The sequence below is a fragment of the Leuciscus leuciscus genome, assembly GCF_965113295.1.
Source record: "Leuciscus leuciscus genome assembly, chromosome: 1".
Taxonomy (NCBI): domain Eukaryota; kingdom Metazoa; phylum Chordata; class Actinopteri; order Cypriniformes; family Leuciscidae; genus Leuciscus; species Leuciscus leuciscus.
The window spans coordinates 14,333,843-14,353,336 of record NC_138725.1 but is presented as its reverse complement, the minus strand read 5'-3'; the positions used below and the strand labels follow the sequence as shown (position 1 = coordinate 14,353,336).

Sequence of the window (19,494 nt, the reverse complement as noted above, 5' to 3'; positions counted from 1 at the left end):
GCGACCAAACCCCTACAGATGATCCAGAATGCTGCAGCTCGTCTTGTCTTCAACGAGCCCAAGAGGGCCCACGTCACTCCTCTGTTCACCTCTCTGCACTGGCTACCTCTCGCTGCTCGCATCAAGTTCAAGGCACTGACGCTTGCTTACAGATCCATCACAGGCTCAGCTCCCTCCTACTTTCACTCACTCCTACGAGTCTACATCCCTACCAGACACCTACGATCGGTCAACGAGCGACGTCTCGTGGTTCCATCACAGAAAGCCACAAAATCACTTTCCAGAACATTCTCATTCACAGTTCCATGCTGGTGGAACGCTCTCCCCACCCTCATCCGGAATGCAGAATCCCTGACAACATTCAAAAGACAGCTGAAAACCCATCTCTTCCGTGAGCACTTAACCTTATAAAAAAAAAAAAATAAAAAAAATAAAAAAAAAAATCCTTTCCCTTTGAAACATCACTTATCAGGCTTATGCTACTCTGAATAATACCTGAACTTCGTATTTTGAGCACTTCTTGCGTTGTTGTTGTTTTTGCCTCTTTATGATGACTCGCTGAATTTTTGTCCTAATTTGTAAGTCGCTTTGGAAAAAGGCGTCTGCTAAATGACTAAATGTAATGTAAATGTAAATGTAGATAGATAGATAGATAGATAGATAGACAATTTATTATAAAAGCATACATCTAGCTTACACATTTACCCAAATTATCATACGCCTGTTTAACCGAAGTCAATTTGGGTGGGTTTCAATGTAACTTCTCTCTTTTACGGCCGTGACGAGAGCGTTGCTCTCCTTGGCTGTGAACCGCTCCTGGCGCGCGCCTGGCAAATCCCCGCTATGGAAAAAGCGCCTCTGCTCTTAAAGGGAATGTGATATGACGCTCTGATTGGTTTATTTCACGTTACGCCCAAACCACACCTATGAAGAATGAAGCTACTTCAGACCAACCCATTTTAGATTTGCGCCTGGCGCAAGAGTCATTTATCCCGCCGGGAAAATAGCAACAGCGTCGAGACCCGCCCACAAAGTTACTTGCGCTTTGCGCTTGACAATTGCGTTTCAGATCGTTAAAATAGGGCCCCATATCTTTCTTGGATTTGTTTTGATGCACTGAAAATGAAATGTCTTTTTCTCTTTCATGTCAGACCTGATGGAAGAGAGCGAGGAGAGTGAAGAACTGAGTGAAGTGAAGGAGGAACATCATGTCAAACCTGGAGAAAAACATTTGAGTCGTTCAAAGACAAAAAACAGACAAGAAATCTTTCACCTGCACTCAGTGTGGAAAGAGTTTATCAAGCAAACAAAGTCTTGAGTGTCACATGAGGATCCACACTGGAGAGAAGCTGTTCACATGCGATCAGTGTGGGAAGAGTTTCACACGTGAAGACAGTTGTGCGATTCACATGAGAATTCAGACTGGAGAGTAGCCGTTCACATGTGATCAATGTGGTAAAGGATTCACACAATCAGGACACCTTAAAGAACACATGAGGATTCACACCGGAGTGAAGGCGTTCTCATGTGATCAATGCGGCAAAACATTTTCTAGTTCATCAGCCCTGAAGACACACCTGACAGTTCATATGAAGAAGAAGCCGCATTCATGTTCTGTGTGTGGAAAGAGTTTTTCACAGCTGCAATCTTTACATACACATGAGAAAACTCACACTGGTGTGAGAGAGTACATGTGCTTTGAGTGTGAGAAGACTTTTACTAGAGCTCAACATTTAAAACTGCACCAGATTATTCACACTGGAGAAAAACCTTACAAGTGTTCACACTGTGACAAGAGATTCAGTCAGTCAGCAAATCTGAAAACACATGAGAGGATCCACACTGGAGAGAAACTGGCCTAGACGCAAATGAGTTGTTTAGCCACTCACGGCTAGCTGGGTGACGTCAGGGGGCTACCGTAGCGGCAGAGGGACAAACTTCAACAGGACAGCGAATTCTCTGCCGGTTACACTGAGAAACAAAATTTTGAAATCTTGAAGTTAGTTTGGCTTGTGTGCTTTTCCTGCTGTAGCTCACCATTGTGAACTTTATTTTTCTTATGCATTTAGTCCATAGAAATTGGCACGATTGGTATATGTTTTCACACAGTGGCTCTCATTTACAAAACGAGCGTACAACCAAAAATTGGACGCACAGTTGTTTCCATGCAAAAAATTGGCATTTATCAATATGGATGTGAGCAGTGGCTATGTTTAAATCTCACATCAGGTCTCAGTTCCTTTTCAAGGTAACTCGTGATGCATCAATGCCGCTTTGGGAAGTCCCTGCGTGATTGTGTCTGAAGCACATGTGTCAATTAGTCCAGTGGCGAGGAGTGAACATCACGGGCAGGTGACGTCATGACCAGGGTCCTCATTTATAAAACTTTGCGTAAGATTTGCTTCAGAAGTGGCGTTACGGATAAAACATAGGATGTGCGTACGCACAGAAATATTCTGATTTATAAAACCGTGCGCACGCACATCCTACGCAGCTTTCCCTTAATAAATCACAATCAATTCTAAATGTAGCGCAGCTTTTGCGGCTTCATGGCACGCCCATAGTTGCCCATAAATAGTCTGTGAAACGCCCACAAGTTAATATTCATCGATTGCGAAATCATGGCAAACACAGAGAGGAAAACCAAGAAATGTAACTTCACTCAATGTGAAGTAGAAGTTATCGTTGGCAAGGTGGAAAAGAGGAGTAAAATGTTGTTTGGAGGGCACAGTGTGGGCATTACTAATGCCAAAAAGGCACTTGAATGGCAAAAGGTTGCAGATGCCGTTAATGCTGTAGCCTCACAACCTCGGGCCATGGCCGAAATAAAAAAGAAATGGTTGGACATCAAAGTTGAGGCAAAAAAGCGTCTAGCGCTCCATCGCCAGAGTGTGTCTGCCACGGGTGGGGGAAAGGGGACACCGGAGCTGACCCCTCTTGATGAGAGACTGGTGGCAATTATTGGAGAATCCCTATTAAGTGGAGTGGTGACTGAGGCGGAGGGGGACGGCACACGGCTCTCAACCCTCCAGCAGCGGACGTGTCCTCACCGATGCAGTCCTCGAAGTGCAGACAGAAGTCATTAATTCAATCAACGAGGTGGCCAAGGAGTTGGGCGAAATCAAGACTGTCCTAACTGAAATAAACTGCACAATGAGGGAATTCTTGAATAAATAATATGTTTTTTCCACACCTTTTGTTGTTCTTTAGAAGCGATGCATCACTTCCAAATGCTGGCGCACAGCAGCAGCATTTGGCTCAAATGCCTGGGGCTGGGGTTCAGGGTCGGGGCCAACACAGCAATCGGCGTCAGGGGGTAGAGGCACGTTTTTAAGCTGTGCCACATTATGTAGCACAGCACATGCCAGCACGATTTGGCACACCTTTTCAGGAGTGTACAATAACCTCCCTCCAGTGCAGTCGAGGCAGCGCCATCTTCCCTTAAACAGGCCGAAGGTGCGCTCCACTATAGTGCGAGCTTGGCTGTGGCCAACGCATTCTCATCCTTGGGCGTCATAATACTGACGCTTTTGACATTTCGTCTACATCGAACGCACATGGCACCCTTTAGCGTCAATATGAGACGCACAGAGCTTTGTTCGGTTATGGGTAGGTTTAGGTGTAGTGTAGGGATAGGGTTAGACCGCTAGGAGGCGCCTTCTGGCCCATTTCTATCTGCGTCTCATATTGACGCTAAAGGGTGCCATGTGCGTTCGATGTAGACGAAATGTCAAAAGCGTCAATATATGACGCCTTGGGATGAGAACGGGCTGCTGTGGCACATGTTGTAGTGCCTTTCCTCTGCACTATGTGGGTTGAGGAAAGGCGTAAGCAGCCCCTGTTTGAGGGGATATCCACTGTCCCCTGCAAGGATAGTGAAAGAGTTAAGACATTGAAGTACAGTAAAATGTGAAATGTCTATTAATCAAACATACCTAGAAGCCAGCCATCACGCACAGCACCAGCCTCGAGTCTGCATCCAACACTGCTGTGTCTTAAAATGAATGAGTCATGGGTTGACCCAGGCCACCGAGCTACTACATTAGTGAGCAACATGTCTGCATCACAAATAATTTGGACATTGATTGAATGGAAATGCTTTCGATTAATGAAAGCATTTTCATTTACATTCGGTGCCCTTATGGCAACATGAGTGCAGTCAATAGCACCGATTACATTTGGTAAACCGTACAGCTGCAAATTGAGCTTTCTTGTTTGCCTGTTCACCCGCCGTGTATGGAAACTTTATGGAATCATGGGACAAAGCTATTATGCCTTTTAACACGTCTGGCATTACCTGGCTAAGGGTCGGCAGAGATATGCCTGACCTGTCAGCCAATTCCCTCTGAAAAGTGCCAGTTGCCAGGAATCCTAGTGTTGCTAGGACTTGAAGTGGGAATGGCATGGCGTGATTCCTCCGATGCTCCTCTGTAACGCTGGGCCCAAAAGACCGCAGAGGTCCAACAGGACAGCTTGAGGAAGTCGGAACCGGCTCATAAGCCACTCGTCCTCGTTTGCCAGCAAGTCTTCTTGCTGTCTGAAGATGCGTTCACTCCGTATCCTTCCATTTGCCACATCTTCTAAGAGCGCAAGATCAGCCATTATGCGTCATTAAGCATTGTGATGGGCCATTTTATTTCCATCCATTTAATTGCATCTGACAAGCTACAGATGTCGATTATAATCTACGCGGAAATGGGAAATAGTTCAGCGCAAATGTAATTTCTTGCAGCTTTCTGAATGGTTGAGACATACATCATACGTTATTTTATCAAAAATAAAACAAACTAAAGGCATATGCATGAATACCATGATTCTGTAGCTGATGAAGACATTTTTACTATGAAAAAAACTTTCCCCAGTGGACAATTAATACATCTATCTATCTATATATCTCCCTAATTATCTATCTATCTGTCTATCTAATTGCTTCTATATCTGCTCCGCCAGACGGACACATTGACGAGAATATCAGTTTTGAACATTATTTCGTTCTGTTTACCATATTATTTATGAGGATTAATTGCATAACATGCCAATATTATTGCAGAACATATTTCACTTTTCATTTTTGCAAATATGTGTTAATTTGCATTTCTGTTGTAATTTTCGTTTGATTTTGTATGTTTTATACTGCAGATCGATCAAACGGGTGTTCATGTAGGCTGTTAATTGTAAGACTTGCTTTGTGAAGTCTTCATGTTATTAATGAGAGGCAGTATTGCCATTTCTTTTACACAACGGTCTACAGTTTCACACACCTTCACGTGTTTCTTCCATCTGCCAATGGTGTCAACATTTTTCATTTCTTTTGCATAGCTTAGAGGCCAATCAGCTTGTGTCGTGTAGGAAACGATGTGATTGCTTACGGATCACGTCAAGCATGCGTCATCTAGAGTTTCATGACCAAACTATAGTGACTTAAAACACAAATCATCTTTATGACATTAAAATAGATCATAATTGTGCACAGCAGTTGTTGACCAGATTTTATGGGATAAAAATGACTATTGAACTCATCAGTGATCTTGACTTTGAGCTTCACTTATCATTTCATGTTTGTTTCTCATTTGAAATCTCACTTGATTTAATGTTTCTTTTAGGCCTGATGGACGTGAACAAGAAAGGAAAAACAGAAGGCAATAAATCTGTCTACTCATTCTGAAGAAAGACCATTTAACTGTGATCAGTGCGCTAAACAGTTTCTTTGGGCATCAGTCCTGAAGAAACACTTGAAGATTCACACAAAGGAGAAGATTAATTCGTAATATTACACCAGAAAAGACACAACAGTGTGTGTTTCAGTGCTGACGTCCTTTACTACAGATGAACTTAAAGAGCACCAGAAAATACACACTGGAAAATAACCTTTGAAGTTCAGAAGCTGAAGAAGAGGCCATAACACTTTTAAGAGAGACATGAATACGATATTAACTTGAAGATTTAAATTTCACCATTTAATGTTGTTTTTAGTATTATTATAACTTTTTTTTATTAATATTCATAATCAGTAGTACTATGTATCTCTTTTATACTTTTTATATACATTCATAATCATTTGTACTCATTGTATTTTGTGAAGATGTGGGGGAGACTTTGGGGGACTTTGAGTGTGTGCTGTAGAGACTGTAATGCATATTCAGTGTTTATACAAGCATAGCATAAGGGGATATACATTCCTATGTTAATGGTAACCATATGTTCCTCTGCTGAATGCTCTTGCAAGTAAACCTTCACCCACACGGACCTTCAAGCAGCTCAACCGCTTCTGTTGAGGACTTCAGCATTCAACACCTGAGCTGCACGACTCTTGCCTTTGTAACCTCTAGCCTGCAAAGGATCCTGCGGATCGACCACCGCCTGACCTACAGTTCTCCGGATAACACAAGGACCAGTAGCGAACATCCAGCACTCAGTGCGGTTCTGCAACTGTTGGAAAGTGATCCAGTTTACTCCCACTGCAAACGGAAAGATACCAGTGGAAGACGTAGCCCATCACAGGGACTGATCAGCCGACCACGTGGAACGTAAATATAAGCTAACCGAACCTCTTCCCAAAGGCCTGGGCATTAGGTTGTTGCTATATGAGATTGCTATTTGAGTAGAGACTGTATCTAGGGTCATCATATGCAGATAGATACATTAGACACATTATCTGTATTCATAGTAAATGCTTCTCATACCAGCATCTAGAAAGACCACAACTGACTCCTCCATAGACTTCTAATCGCCCATTCATTGCTTCGTCCAATCCGTTGCTCATCTACTTGGCATTCATTGTTAACGTCCATTTGTGTAGTTGTTTGTAGTTTCTGTTTGATTATTGATTTAATTTTCTTAGTAGGTTAGTCATTTTCTGTTAGTAGTTTAGTCAATTTCCTTAGTAGTATTTAGTGAGTGTGATATTTTACTCTTGTGTATCTCTTTGTCAATAAATTAATCTTTATTTTTATTTATTTTTATCAAATAAATAAATTCGAGGTTTCTCTCGTCATTAAACCGCGGAGACGTTGCCTAATGCCTCAGAAAATCCGTTTACATGACAGTCGCATTGGCACATATCTGATTTATTTCCACATATGAATGAGGCCTGAAAATACGAATGCATTCGTTTTTTCCTGTTTACACGGTCATAGAACACATCCGATCTCTGTCACAAATGAGCAAAAAATCGGAATTGGGTCACATTTCACTGACAGTGTAAACGAGTTTGAGACTGCTATTAAATAGCTTAACCTTGTTAAGCGTTTATTTATCAGTATTAGTCATATTCTTTAGGCTATTCAAAACGTCATTCAATAATTTGTAATTAATAATCACCCATTAAGGGAATAATCGACAATTATGATTTTTGACATAATCGTGCAGCCCTAAAACATCTTACTTCCCAAATACAATTATGAGGAAAAAAAATATTACAACTTTATTTCTACTTCTGGTGATGCATTTAATGTTACACTAATGATGTTGCTGTCAATATAAAATTGAGCAGTGCTGTAAATATAGCTTTTATTGTGTGAAAATGTTTTATATAATAACGTAATCCTGAAATTCATGATTCTTTAGGGCTTCACAGGTAACACCATTGACATAAAAGTTTAATCATGTGATTATGAACTACAGAAAGTTGACATTATACTAATACAAAATCATGCCAAGTTACCTATATAGGCCTACAGAAAACTCACTGTTTGCACATGCTCAAAAACATTATGGTATGTCATTTGAAAAAATATCAACTGGGCATTTAACATAAGTAAATCAAGCATTTTTATTCGTAATGGCAAACACAAATATGGACTGGCGGCGGTGCTTCAGATATTAACGTTACTGGTCATTCTGTGTTTCTAACGATAATGAGATCCGATCAAGAACACACTAAAAAGTAACTTATATGTACACTTTTCTATCTATTTACCAACATTAACCTTTACTAGTCAAAGACGACTTCTTTCAAATCAGGGTATACTTACTATAAAAATCCATCTGTAGTCGTTCAAATAAGAGCTCATTCGTCTTCTTTTTTCTCGCATCAGCAACTCGTGTCGATCTGGTCTTCTCGTGCAGAAAATGGCGATGGCGCGTCTGGCTCAAATTTGTTAAAATAGTACGTCATCATGACGTAGAGTTTCTGGCACATGCGCATGAGGCAGAAAATTGAAATAACCTATGTTTTGTTGTTATATAAACACTTTATTTTAAGTTTTCCATTTCCCTTCAAGTTGAGGTTGTTATAACTCATCCTATTGTGTAGTGAGACACTGCAAGTTGACAGGACATGATTTTACTTGTCCACCTGACTAAAACTCAGAATCACTTTTTACAGTGTTGGCTGTTGGGTGCAATGCAGTACTAACTAATTAATGCATTATTGTAATTTAATTACTTTTTATTCTAAAAGTAAAATAAGGAATTACTCTTTTAAAATAGTACAGTAATCTTATTACACTGTTGAAGATGTAATTAGTAGCTTTTAGTAGAATAAAGTAAAAGTTACGAGAATACAGTCTGTAGAAGAATACAGTCTGTTACAGTACAGTTCTGTAGAAGTGTTTTTATTTCAGTGTTTTTTCTTTAGTAAGGAAATGTCGAACTGCCTCATGGATCTAAACATAATAGTAGTTTTCTACTTTTATCTGGGGTTTCAACAAAAGTAAATTCTACAGGTGCTAATTTACCAACATGCCTTTACTATTTGTCTTAGGACGCTACAGAATATACTGAGCCGGACTTTACAGGCCAAAACACTTTTCAGACTGGATGGAGGTGATCCTCCTCTGCTTATTCTGACTATTTTGTGCTTCACTTGAAAAAGTTCCCTTCACCTTTAGTAACTGGAGTCACTAAAGTACTAATATAATAATAATGTAAGGCTACTAGTAAAGCTGAATCTGCGTGGCCCTGATTGGCTGCGGGGGTGTCCCGTACGCGCGTGCGTTGGCGGCCGATGACGTCACCGCTCGCTCGCGCCGTCTCTCTTCCCTCATAGAGAGTTTTAGCGTCGTCGAGTCTTCTGAGGAGAGGTGAGCAGTTCACGGTATTTCTCCATCACACACACTTTATAGAGTTTGATTAAGCGACAGACTCATTTCTGTATTGTTTTCATCGATCACAGCGATACTTGCGCGTCTTTTCTGGCGTCTTCCTTCTGAAATAAACATTTAGTGCAGCAGCAGCGAGCATGAGGTAGGTATGTGGACAAAAAATTCAAACTCAACAAATAGACAAATGGATAGCATATGTGGAAAGACCTGGGAACCCCCTTCAAAAAAAAAAGAAAAAAAAAGTAAATATGTCAAGTATTAAGAAAGTTACAACATTTTATAGTTCAGTAATCAGCGCCTATTATTGTCTCATTTCTAAGGTTAAAACAAATTAGTGTGACCGAAAACGAGTCATTTTTTACAAAAATGCTCATAACTTTTTCAATATTCAAGATATCTTAATGAAATTTTCTGTGGAGATGGGTTTCATAGAGTGCTTTGGATCCAATGTGTTAAAACTTAATTTTAACACGCATAATGACTGATTTGGCCTATCTTATGGTATTTTTCTGATGAGCAGTTGTTGAAAATACAAATAATTGAATGGAAAACAATGATCCAAGGAAAATTATATCTTTTTTTTTTTTCAAAACTAAAATCATGAACATTATTGCTGACTGTAGAAACACATTTTTTTTTTTTTTATATATACATAACTTTTTTATTTTATATATTGCACACAAATAACCTACGATACATCAATTTTTTTTAAGAAACATGCGATTTTTTTTACTTTTTTTAAAACATACTACATGTTATTCATCATTTACATTTGTTTTCATGTGCTATGTGCCCCCGTTTTCTTAAATAAATAAGTGAAATAAATGATCCCTGTGTCACACTAACATTGTTTGGAGACGACGCTGGACCGTGGATAGCAGGTGAGTTGGAGATGAGGTTGGACCGTGGATTGCAGGTGAGTTGGAGATCGCGCTGGACTGTGGATTGCAGGTGAGTTGGAGATCGCGCTGGACTGTGGATTGCAGGTGAGTTGGAGATGAGGTTGGACCGTGGATTGCAGGTGAGTTGGAGATCGCGCTGGACTGTGGATTGCAGGTGAGTTGGAGATGACGCTGGACCTTGGATAGCAGGTGAGTTGGAGATCGCGCTGAAATGTGAATTGCAGGTGAGTTGGAGACGAGGTTGGACCGTGGATTGCAGGTGAGTTGGAGATCGCGCTGGACTGTGGATTGCAGGTGAGTTGGAGATCGCGCTGGACTGTGGATTGCAGGTGAGTTGGAGATGAGGTTGGACCGTGGATTGCAGGTGAGTTGGAGATCGCGCTGGACTGTGGATTGCAGGTGAGTTGGAGATGACGCTGGACCTTGGATAGCAGGTGAGTTGGAGATCGCGCTGAAATGTGAATTGCAGGTGAGTTGGAGACGAGGTTGGACCGTGGATTGCAGGTGAGTTGAGATGACGCTGGACCGTGGATAGCAGGTGATTTCCGAGCAGAGAAAGGCTGAGGCAAGAGGACACTGTAGCTGATTGGTGATCTGGCAGAGAAGTGGTGATCGATATATTGTCACACCCTTAACAGAGACTATATATATTCTGTTAGATGGTAAGATCATCGGCAATTAGATCGGCTGCCAGCGCAAACACAGACATGTCAAAATCAGTTGCATCTTCATAGGATTCGTCCTCCCCCCAGTACGCAACAACACACCTTTTTCCTTTCGCTTTCATTTTTACAATTCTTCCATTGTACACAATGCGTTTCCCTTCTTCACACCAAACATGGCACATGTTCCTTCCAACTGCTTTGCCAGACAACAGCTCTGTGATCTTTTCGAGTTTTGACTTTTCAAGCTCTGGAAATTTCTCTTCGAGATCTTTAATCTGGATATTCTTTAGTTTTCTTTCCAGCTTGTTTCTTGCGGTTGTCTCCTTTGCTTGTTCTTTCATAGCTTGCCTTTTACTCAGCTCCTCCCTCAGATCATTCTGCTTTACTCTCCTCCTCTGCCTCTGGACCTGTCCCAGCTTCACAGCTTTTTTCAAAATTGCATCTCTCTTTTCTGTATCCATGTCTTCAAGGAATCCAACAGTTTTGTTCTTTTGAGCCCTCATCTTACATGAGAGAAAACAAAGGGTGGCATTTGGGGATCTTTTTTTAGATGCACTAAACATTCCCATGATTTCCTCTGCATCAATGTTGTGTGTTCTGGCGGACTTGGTTTCCTCTTTAAGTTTTTCGGTCAGGTCTATCTCAAAATATTTTTTATATTGTCTTTCTAAGACCTCGACAATGACACCAAGACAAGCTTCCATCATGACCTTGAACAGGTCCTCATCTTTTGGAGGATCTCTCAACTTCTGTAGAGTTGCATCTGAGTCTTTAAGAGCATCTCCAAAAAAATCGTTGCTCTGTGTCAAGAGATCCAAGGGGCTCCTTTGCTCCTTCAGTCGGGTGACCACCTCCTTAACCACAGATATTGCTTCCACATGGTCAGTTTGGTTCACTGCTGCCCTGTAGAATTTCTTCATCCATGGACCGGTCAGCAGTTTTCCCAAAAGGCCCAAAACCTGCATCTGAACGTGGCCTGTGGTTGATCTGAAGTCGGAGAGCAAGCTTGCTCGCAAACCGCCACATGATGTTCCTTTCTCCAAAAACTTCATGAAAACAGTGTAATACTGAATGAAGACTCCACAGATGTGGAAAAGAATGTGAAGCCGATTTCCCCTATAACGAGGAAGTATGCCTCTGGGCAATTTCTGGTTGTCCAGGAATGTTACAAAGCCACGTGGATCTCCTTTTCCATCTTTGTATCTTAATTTATTCATTGCCATCACAATGTTTCCAGCAGAACAGTCGTTTCCCCATAGTTTTTTCAATGCCAGTGTATCCTCACATTCTTTTAAAGCGCAGCGGGTTTTGATTGCTATCGAATCTAAGGGATGCAAATGGCAGTTGAGCTCATTTAAAGTTTTATCCCATGATTCATTGACAAGCAGTATTGCAGCGTGGTTGGCCGCGCACCTGTCAGTTAGTGTGTTTGATATGTTGTCAATAATTTTACTTCGTGTGTCCTGATAATCTCCGTTGTAGAAATAGGAATGTACACTGGCCAGATGATCAATTGTTTCTATTATATGGGTACTGTAATCCTCAGCAGTCCCCCCAGGAAGTTCGTCAACAGCTGCAGCATAACACTTTGTTTCTGTTGTTATGTGCACACTATTTACATGGACCCCTTCTTGTGTGGTTGCGTCAAATTCAAGGGTGGTGTTTTTATTTTCGAGTATTTCCTCGGCTGTTTGAAGGTCAGCAATTGCACCAAGTTCACGGGTCATCGCTTCCACAGTGGACCTATGAGGCACATCAGTCAAGGCCACTCCAAAACGTGCAGAGAACTTTTTAATAAGCCTAGGGACATTGCTTGTTGGAACCTGGTCTGCTACAGCATCATACACCATCATACGCATATCTGCAGAATACGTTTTTTTGTCCAATTTGGTTTCTTTCTGTTCTGCTTCCAATTCCTTAATTTTCTCTTCAAGCATTAGCTTTTTGTTTTGAAGGTGTATGATTTCCTCTTCTTTCAGCTCCAACTTTGTCTCCAGCTCTTGGATTCTCACTTCACTAGATGACTCTCCCTGTGCATGTGTTTTCTTCTTATATTGTCTTTTCAGTCTTTTGTATTTATTTCTCAAACCTGAAAGGGCTTTAATGGTGTCACTTAAGTTTTGTGCATTGGCTGAAGTGTCTAGCTTTTCTTTTAGTGCAGTAATTTTAGTGTCCTTCCGTTTAATTTTTTGGTTAAGATTTTTCACAGCCTCCCTTTTTTTTGAAAATGAAAAACGTCTAATTGTTTGTAGCTTTTCCCTCTGCATGGCAAGCTGGCGCTGTCGCATAATTTGCAGACTTTTCTTGTATACTTTACAGGACTCGCATTTTGATGTCCTCCTTGTGTTTTTTACAGGAGAAATTACAGAAACCTTTGCAGGAGTAGGTGATGGCTCAGGCTCCATCTCACTTGCATGACTGAGTTGCTTGGTTTCAGATTGCTCCAGTAGGAAGGAAAACTTCTCACGACACATTGAGTCAAATTTTTCAAACACAATCGGCCTCGAAAGCCTTTGAAACCTTTCAATATTTCGCACTACCTTTATAACCGCAGCTTCCAGGAGTCTTACTGGTCCCTGCTCCTCAAATGAAGACAGGAACTTAACAGTCTTTGCCCGGTTACTCTCATATGAGCAAAGATAAAGGTAGACCACATGTCCATTCAAAAGGTCATTTAATGCACCAGGCAGGGAGGAAAAATTGTCCATAACATGTTGCTTGGCTTTTCCTGGTCTGGCGTTGCGATTTGCATTTTGGCCTTTTCTCTTCTGAGGCATCTTGACATCTAAAAGGTAATAGAAAATCATTAACATTTTGTATTAAATACAGGCAATGGATAAGCACGGAAGCACAAGCCAATTAGTTTAAATAAGATGCAAATAAATGGCCCAGAACCTCATTATCTACAGGAAAAGGCCAAATTTTTAATAATTCAAATGATAAATAATTATGTCTTGTATTTTGGGCATTTTAGACAGAACATTTTCAGCTGGTCCTTTAGCTGTTCTAAAAAAATTTATTTGTGCTTTTGGAGTATTTTTTAAGTGATAATTGGCTTATGCGTGTGATGTCATCACAAAATTGAGTGGCTACCCTGCAATGTTATTCTTTGATTTATCCCTCAATTAGACTTTCTAACTTATGTTTGATTTTGATTTGTCCATTCATTTGAGGATTCATTTCTATTCAGATTTGAATAGAAATAAAAATAGAATCTGCAAGTCTGCATAACCTCTATGCATATTTGATATTCTAATTTATTATTTTAGCACATTGTAATTTTGTATTTACACTTACCCAGATTTTTAAAACATTAGGCAATGGCCCATTGACTTTTTTTTTTAGCTGAGTCACAAATCAAATCCAAGTCTCTCCTGTTTCTCTGCTGCCTCATTCTCCTCCCGCTCTGCTTTCATTCATTCATATTTCATCAAAAAGGAGGTGGCTAAATCTTTTGTAAATTAGACACTCAGTTAATTAACCCCTATATTTCACATCAATACATTTCTGGCCCGATTAATACATCTTAAAAACTGACAGTGAACAAACGATTCCGGCCACCGGCACACATTCTCCGCTCCTGCCTGCAGTGCGACTCATCTTTTTTTTTTCTTGTGCGCACAGAGCACAGAGGACCGGCTGCTAAGCTCCCATCCTTAATTTAAAAGATGGATTTTGGTTGATTCATGCCATTTCCAGTTGTGTAAGTATATACAGAGTTATATATATATACAGAGTTAACTATTCTAACGCCAGTGGAGGAAAGAAAGTGGAGGAGACCACACAAAAAGTTAAGCGGACACGACGCGCAGCATTTTGACAGCTCTTCTACAGGTAACGTTCAGTGTCGGTAGTCATAAAAAAAGTGGGGGAGTTTAAATGGCTATGAAACTTTGTACAGCACACCACAAACATATGTTCTTTATGTCCACCTACCTCTGAGAAGTGTCCAAAATGGGTGAAAATAATTTCTTGACAGTTGAATTCTTCCGTCTTGTTTAAAATCGCCGTTCAGGAGGAAAATGCAGCCTGACTAGCAAAAATGTAAAACAAATGTTCAGCCGAAAACCCTAATGACATGATTGGCTAAAAATAATCAAGGATTCCCACAGTGAGCCAATGAAAACAACGCATTTGAGGAGACCCGCTCAGAGTGATGAGGGAAAATCCAGCACAGAGATTTGGGACAAAATGGCGGGCGCTATTTATTGATATGTCCACATACCTACATGAGGAGAATATGTTGAGTTCATTCAGACCTGAGCGAGTTTGTGTTCGTTTGTGTGATTGTCTCGATGTTTGTGTGAGAACTGTTACTGAGTGTCAAGTCAAAGTTTGAGATCTGTGAGGGGAATTTATGGGAATCGACCCCAAGTGTTGCTGTTGCCGTTTTCATGTTTACCTTTATATCTTTGTCGACATTTATCTTTGGCAGATTAGCCTACTGTATGAGTAACGGACGAGGGAAATCTCAAATCTATACATCCATGGGAATATAGATAAATATTAATAAAGTTTGACACCGGAAGCGTTATGTTTTATTTTATTTTTAAGAGTATTATGATCATTGTCAGTTTCTGTACACAAATCTGTTACATTATTCATGTGGGTAGTTGACGTGACGTGGCTTTTTCACCGTCACAGAAGATAAAAAATAATTTATTTCACATTTTCATCATTTAGAATACTATAAATGGTTAAACATTTTCTTGTTTTACATGAATTTGTTGTTTAAATACCCGAGTTATTATTTTTTATTTTTTACAACTTTGAGCCAAATCTCAAAATCGTCCTATGGTGTGATGGTAGACAACATTATTTCATAAATATGAACTTTTATAAATAAAGAAAATAATGTTTAAACATCTTAATGAACACTCCTGGCATAATTGTGCAAGTGTCTATTTCACTAAGTGGCCATCACGTTTCCTATACATACATTTCTAAAAGTGTAGGAATTTAATAAAGTTTGTCACAGAAAAAAATGTCCTTTGGTGTTATGCAATAACCTGATATTAAGTTGGGCAATATCATGGACAACTAAATTTAGTTGAAAGACCCCATTCAAGGTCATGTGACTGAAGACCCCTATGAAGCCCATGAGCAGTGCACATGGCAAGTATTTCTCTCAGAATTGTTCAAATATTTAACTATGTTTTCAGACCACTGAAGTTGTTAAGTTTTTTTGTCCTTTAGTGTGACACTCCTAAATTAAATTTTTTTATTAAAATTTGTATTTTTGACAGCAGGACTATGTAATATTATTCAAATGTATCATGCCAATTGCTAATAACAGTTCAGCTAGTATTAGCATGGTTATTAACTGCCACAAAAGCTCAAATGTCCTTTGGTGTGACAGAAAATGTCATAGGAAATGTCCTTTGGTGTGACGAGTTGGCCTGTCACACCATAGGACACAGATGTCACACCATAGGACAAGACCTCCTTAACAAGCTTTTAAAACGAATATATAAAGTTTCAACAAAAAAACAAATGTTCTCCTTTACATTTACATTTACATTTAGCAGACGCCCTTATCCAAAGCGACTTACAAATTAGGACTAAATTCAGCGAGTCATCATAAAGAGGCAAAAGCAACAACAACGCAGGAAGTGCTCAAAATACGAAGTTCAGGTATTATTCAGAGTAGCATAAGCCTGATAAGTGATGTTTCAAAGGGAAAGGAAAATTTTTTTTTTTTTCTTTTTTTTTTTTTTTTTTTTTCTATAAGGTTAAGTGCTCACGGAAGAGATTGGTTTTCAGCTGTTTTTTGAATGTTGTCAGGGATTCTGCATTCCGGATGAGGGTGGGGAGAGCGTTCCACCAGCATGGAACTGTAAATGAGAATGTTCTGGAAAGTGATTTTGTGGCTTTCTGTGATGGAACCACGAGACGTCGCTCGTTGACCGATCTTAGGTGTCTGGTAGGGATGTAGACTCGTAGGAGTGAGTGAAAGTAGGAGGGAGCTGAGCCTGTGATAGTTCTGTAAGCAAGCGTCAGTGCCTTGAACTTGATGCGAGCAGCTAGAGGTAGCCAGTGCAGAGAGATGAACAGAGGAGTGACGTGGGCCCTCTTGGGCTCGTTGAAGACAAGACGAGCTGCAGCATTCTGGATCATCTGTAGGGGTTTGGTCGCACATGCTGGGAGTCCAGACAGAAGGGCATTGCAGTAGTCAAGCCTAGAGATGACCAGGGCCTGGACGATAAGTTGTGTTGCATGCTCAGTTAGGAAAGGCCTGATCTTCCTGATGTTGTGCAGTGCAAACCTGCATGATCGAGCTGTCTTTGAAATGTGATCTGTGAAGGTCAGCTGGTCATCAAACGTTACTCCAAGATTTCTGACCGATCTTGATGGGGTGATTAATGATGACTCTAGCTGGATGGTGAAGTCGTGCTGTAGAGATGGATTGGCAGGGAGGACGAGAAGCTCAGTCTTTGCCAGGTTGAGCTGCAGGTGATGTTCCTTCATCCATGTGGAGATGTCCGCCAGACAGCTTGAGACCCGTGCAGCTACTGTGGGATCATCTGCTTGAAAGGAGAGGAAGAGCTGTGTGTCATCAGCATAGCAGTGGTAGGAAAAACCGTGTGCCTGTATGATGTGTCCCAGTGATGTGGTGTAGATGGAGAAGAGGAGGGGACCAAGAACTGAACCCTGGGGAACCCCTGTGGTCAGCTGATGTGCTCTGGATACCTCGCCTCTCCATGCGACCTTGAAGGACCTACCTGTGAGATAGGACTCAAACCAGTGGAGTGAAGTTCCTGTGATGCCCAGTGATGAGAGGGTGGACAGAAGGATCTGATGATTCACCGTGTCGAAGGCAGCAGACAGATCCAGGAGAATGAGGACTGAAGATTTGGAAGCAGCTTTTGCGATCCGTAGGGCTTCTGTGACTGACAGTAATGCAGTCTCAGTTGAATGTCCTTTCTTGAAGCCAGATTGGTTGACATCCAGCTGGTTGTTTAGAGACAAGAAGGATGTTAGTTGGTTGAAGACAGCTCTTTCAAGTGTCTTCGCAATGAATGGTAGGAGAGAGATAGGTCTGTAATTCTCTACCAATGATGTGTTTAGCGTTGTTTTTTTGAGCAGTGGAGTAACCCGAGCCTGCTTGAATGCTGTAGGGAAGGTGCCAGTGTGGAGGGATGAGTTGATGATGTGTGTGAGTGATGGTAGAAGTGTGGGAGAGATGGCTTGTAGAAGGTGTGAGGGGATGGGGTCAAGCGTGCAGGTGGTAGGGTGACTGGAGAGGAGAAGTGTAGATACTTCTTCCTCGGTTAGCGGAGAAAAGGAGGACAGAGGGGTATTGGCTGTGGAAGGGGTCGGTCTGGGTTCCTGTGTGTGTGGAGCTGAGAACTGACTGCTGATAGCTGTTGTTTTGTTGGTGAAGAAGGTCGCTAAATCGTCAGCAGTGTATCGTCATTGTTACAATAAACACTATATATTCTGACTCTTTTTATGCAATGACTATCTTTGTCCTTTAGTGTGACGCTTTTTCCTATGGTGTGACAAACATAAAACAACAGAAAAATATACTTATTTTAAAATATCTTTAAAAAAAAGAGTCAAGTTTGGCATTAGGGGAGTTACAATAATATCTCCTCTTAAATAGGTACAATTTCAAACAGTTTTGTAAGGTTGGCGAAAAAGTTTTATTGACATTTGTAGGGAAAAGTTTATCAGGTTCATCTATCCATGGTGAAAATGATTCTAATTAGTACTTTCATGTAAAATAAATATCACTTTAAGAAAATAATGTTTTAATAATGTGAACAATTCTATCTCAAGTATTTTTTATGTTATTTAATATAATTTCTTAGTACTTTTTAAATGTCACACCATAGGACACATTTACAGTACTGTTCAGTGAAAACGTGAAAAAAATATGTGAAGTCATTGACAAAATGAGTGACCACTACTATTTTCTGAAACTACAGTTTTCATACTTCATAAATATATGTATTTTTTCTTAAAAAGTTATGTTTTCCAAAAAAAGTACTTTTTCTTGGCCATTTGTCAACTACCCATATATCCTGACTCAAATAATGTTTTTCTAACAGCAAACACTCAGAATAAAGTGAGATGATCTGCTGATGATCCTGAATGGCTTGTTGAATGAGTGTTGATAGTCTGAGGCTCATCAATATTAACAGATCGGCTGAAAACACTCTTTATTTCATGACAATCCTGTTTTCACCTAATTTATTATGCTGATGTCTTCAGATCTCCTGTAAATTGACACTTAAAGCTCATTTCATTGGTGTCAACAGACTGATGTTGATGACTGATGTATATGCATTTTCTTATAGAAACTTAGAAAACATGATGGTAATAAAATGCACATGGATTGCATGTGAAGACTGAAAATTATTATATTCTGTAGTCCATAAGCATAAAACAAACTCGGTAACTTATATATTTTTGATTTTGGCAGATCAACTCCCCACACTACAATTCCTTATCAGTGAAGCCCCTCCCACAGCAGTTACATCATCAGTAAAGCTCCTCCCACAGCAGTTACATCATCAGTGGAGCTCCTCCCACAGCAGTCACATCATCAGTGAAGCTCCTCCCACAGCGGTCACATCATCAGTGAAGCTCCTCCCACATCAGTCACATCATCAGTTAAGCTCCTCCCACAGTAATTCTCAAATAAATGCTGTACATTCCCATCAGCTACAAGTGAAGACGAGCATCAGGAAGAGCTGAAATCTGCAAAGACTGAGTTTATTAAAGAGGACAGTGAGCACATGAGTGATCCAGAACCCTGCAAAATGAAACACACTGAAGATCCTGAAGAACAAAGAGGTTGGTGTTTATTCTTCATTCATTCATGATGCTGAAGAACATTCATGTTAGAAACATTCAAGCACTTCATCACATTTAGAT

The 19,494-nt window shown here is 40.4% G+C and overlaps 4 protein-coding genes across 12 annotated transcripts in view; all 4 read left to right on the top strand.

The window, feature by feature from the left end:
- LOC309501372 (uncharacterized protein) overlaps positions 1-19,494 on the top strand; it is a 137,629-nt gene that overhangs the window by 57,878 nt on the left and 60,257 nt on the right. Inside the window, exon 3 of one of the 2 annotated variants that reach the window (XM_082173417.1) lies at positions 1,152-1,167. The exons of the other annotated variant lie outside the window; for it this stretch is intronic. Within the exon in view, the coding sequence (XP_082029543.1) occupies position 1,152 (1 nt within the window). The 3' untranslated portion in view covers positions 1,153-1,167. Of the gene's footprint in view, positions 1-1,151; positions 1,168-19,494 lie in introns of those variants that run through there. 2 annotated transcript variants of the gene reach the window in all.
- Positions 1-19,494, top strand: part of LOC309501807 (uncharacterized protein) — a 116,617-nt gene that overhangs the window by 42,979 nt on the left and 54,144 nt on the right. The window lies entirely within an intron of this gene.
- Positions 1-19,494, top strand: part of LOC309498809 (uncharacterized protein) — a 266,922-nt gene that overhangs the window by 206,489 nt on the left and 40,939 nt on the right. For 4 of the 8 annotated variants that reach the window (XM_082169722.1, XM_082169720.1, XM_082169725.1 and 1 more), the window contains one exon: positions 19,155-19,413. In XM_082169722.1, coding sequence (XP_082025848.1) covers positions 19,356-19,413 — 58 coding nt within the window. In that variant the 5' untranslated portion in view covers positions 19,155-19,355. Of the gene's footprint in view, positions 1-8,996; positions 9,024-18,055; positions 19,414-19,494 lie in introns of those variants that run through there. The other 4 variants (XM_082169718.1, XM_082169721.1, XM_082169719.1 and 1 more) reach the window with 3 other exon arrangements.
- LOC309500972 (uncharacterized protein) overlaps positions 9,002-19,494 on the top strand; it is an 87,899-nt gene continuing 77,406 nt past the window's right edge. The window contains exon 1 of the mRNA XM_082172818.1: positions 9,002-9,037. The gene's annotated coding sequence lies outside the window, so the exon portion shown is untranslated. The remainder of the gene's footprint in view (positions 9,038-19,494) is intronic.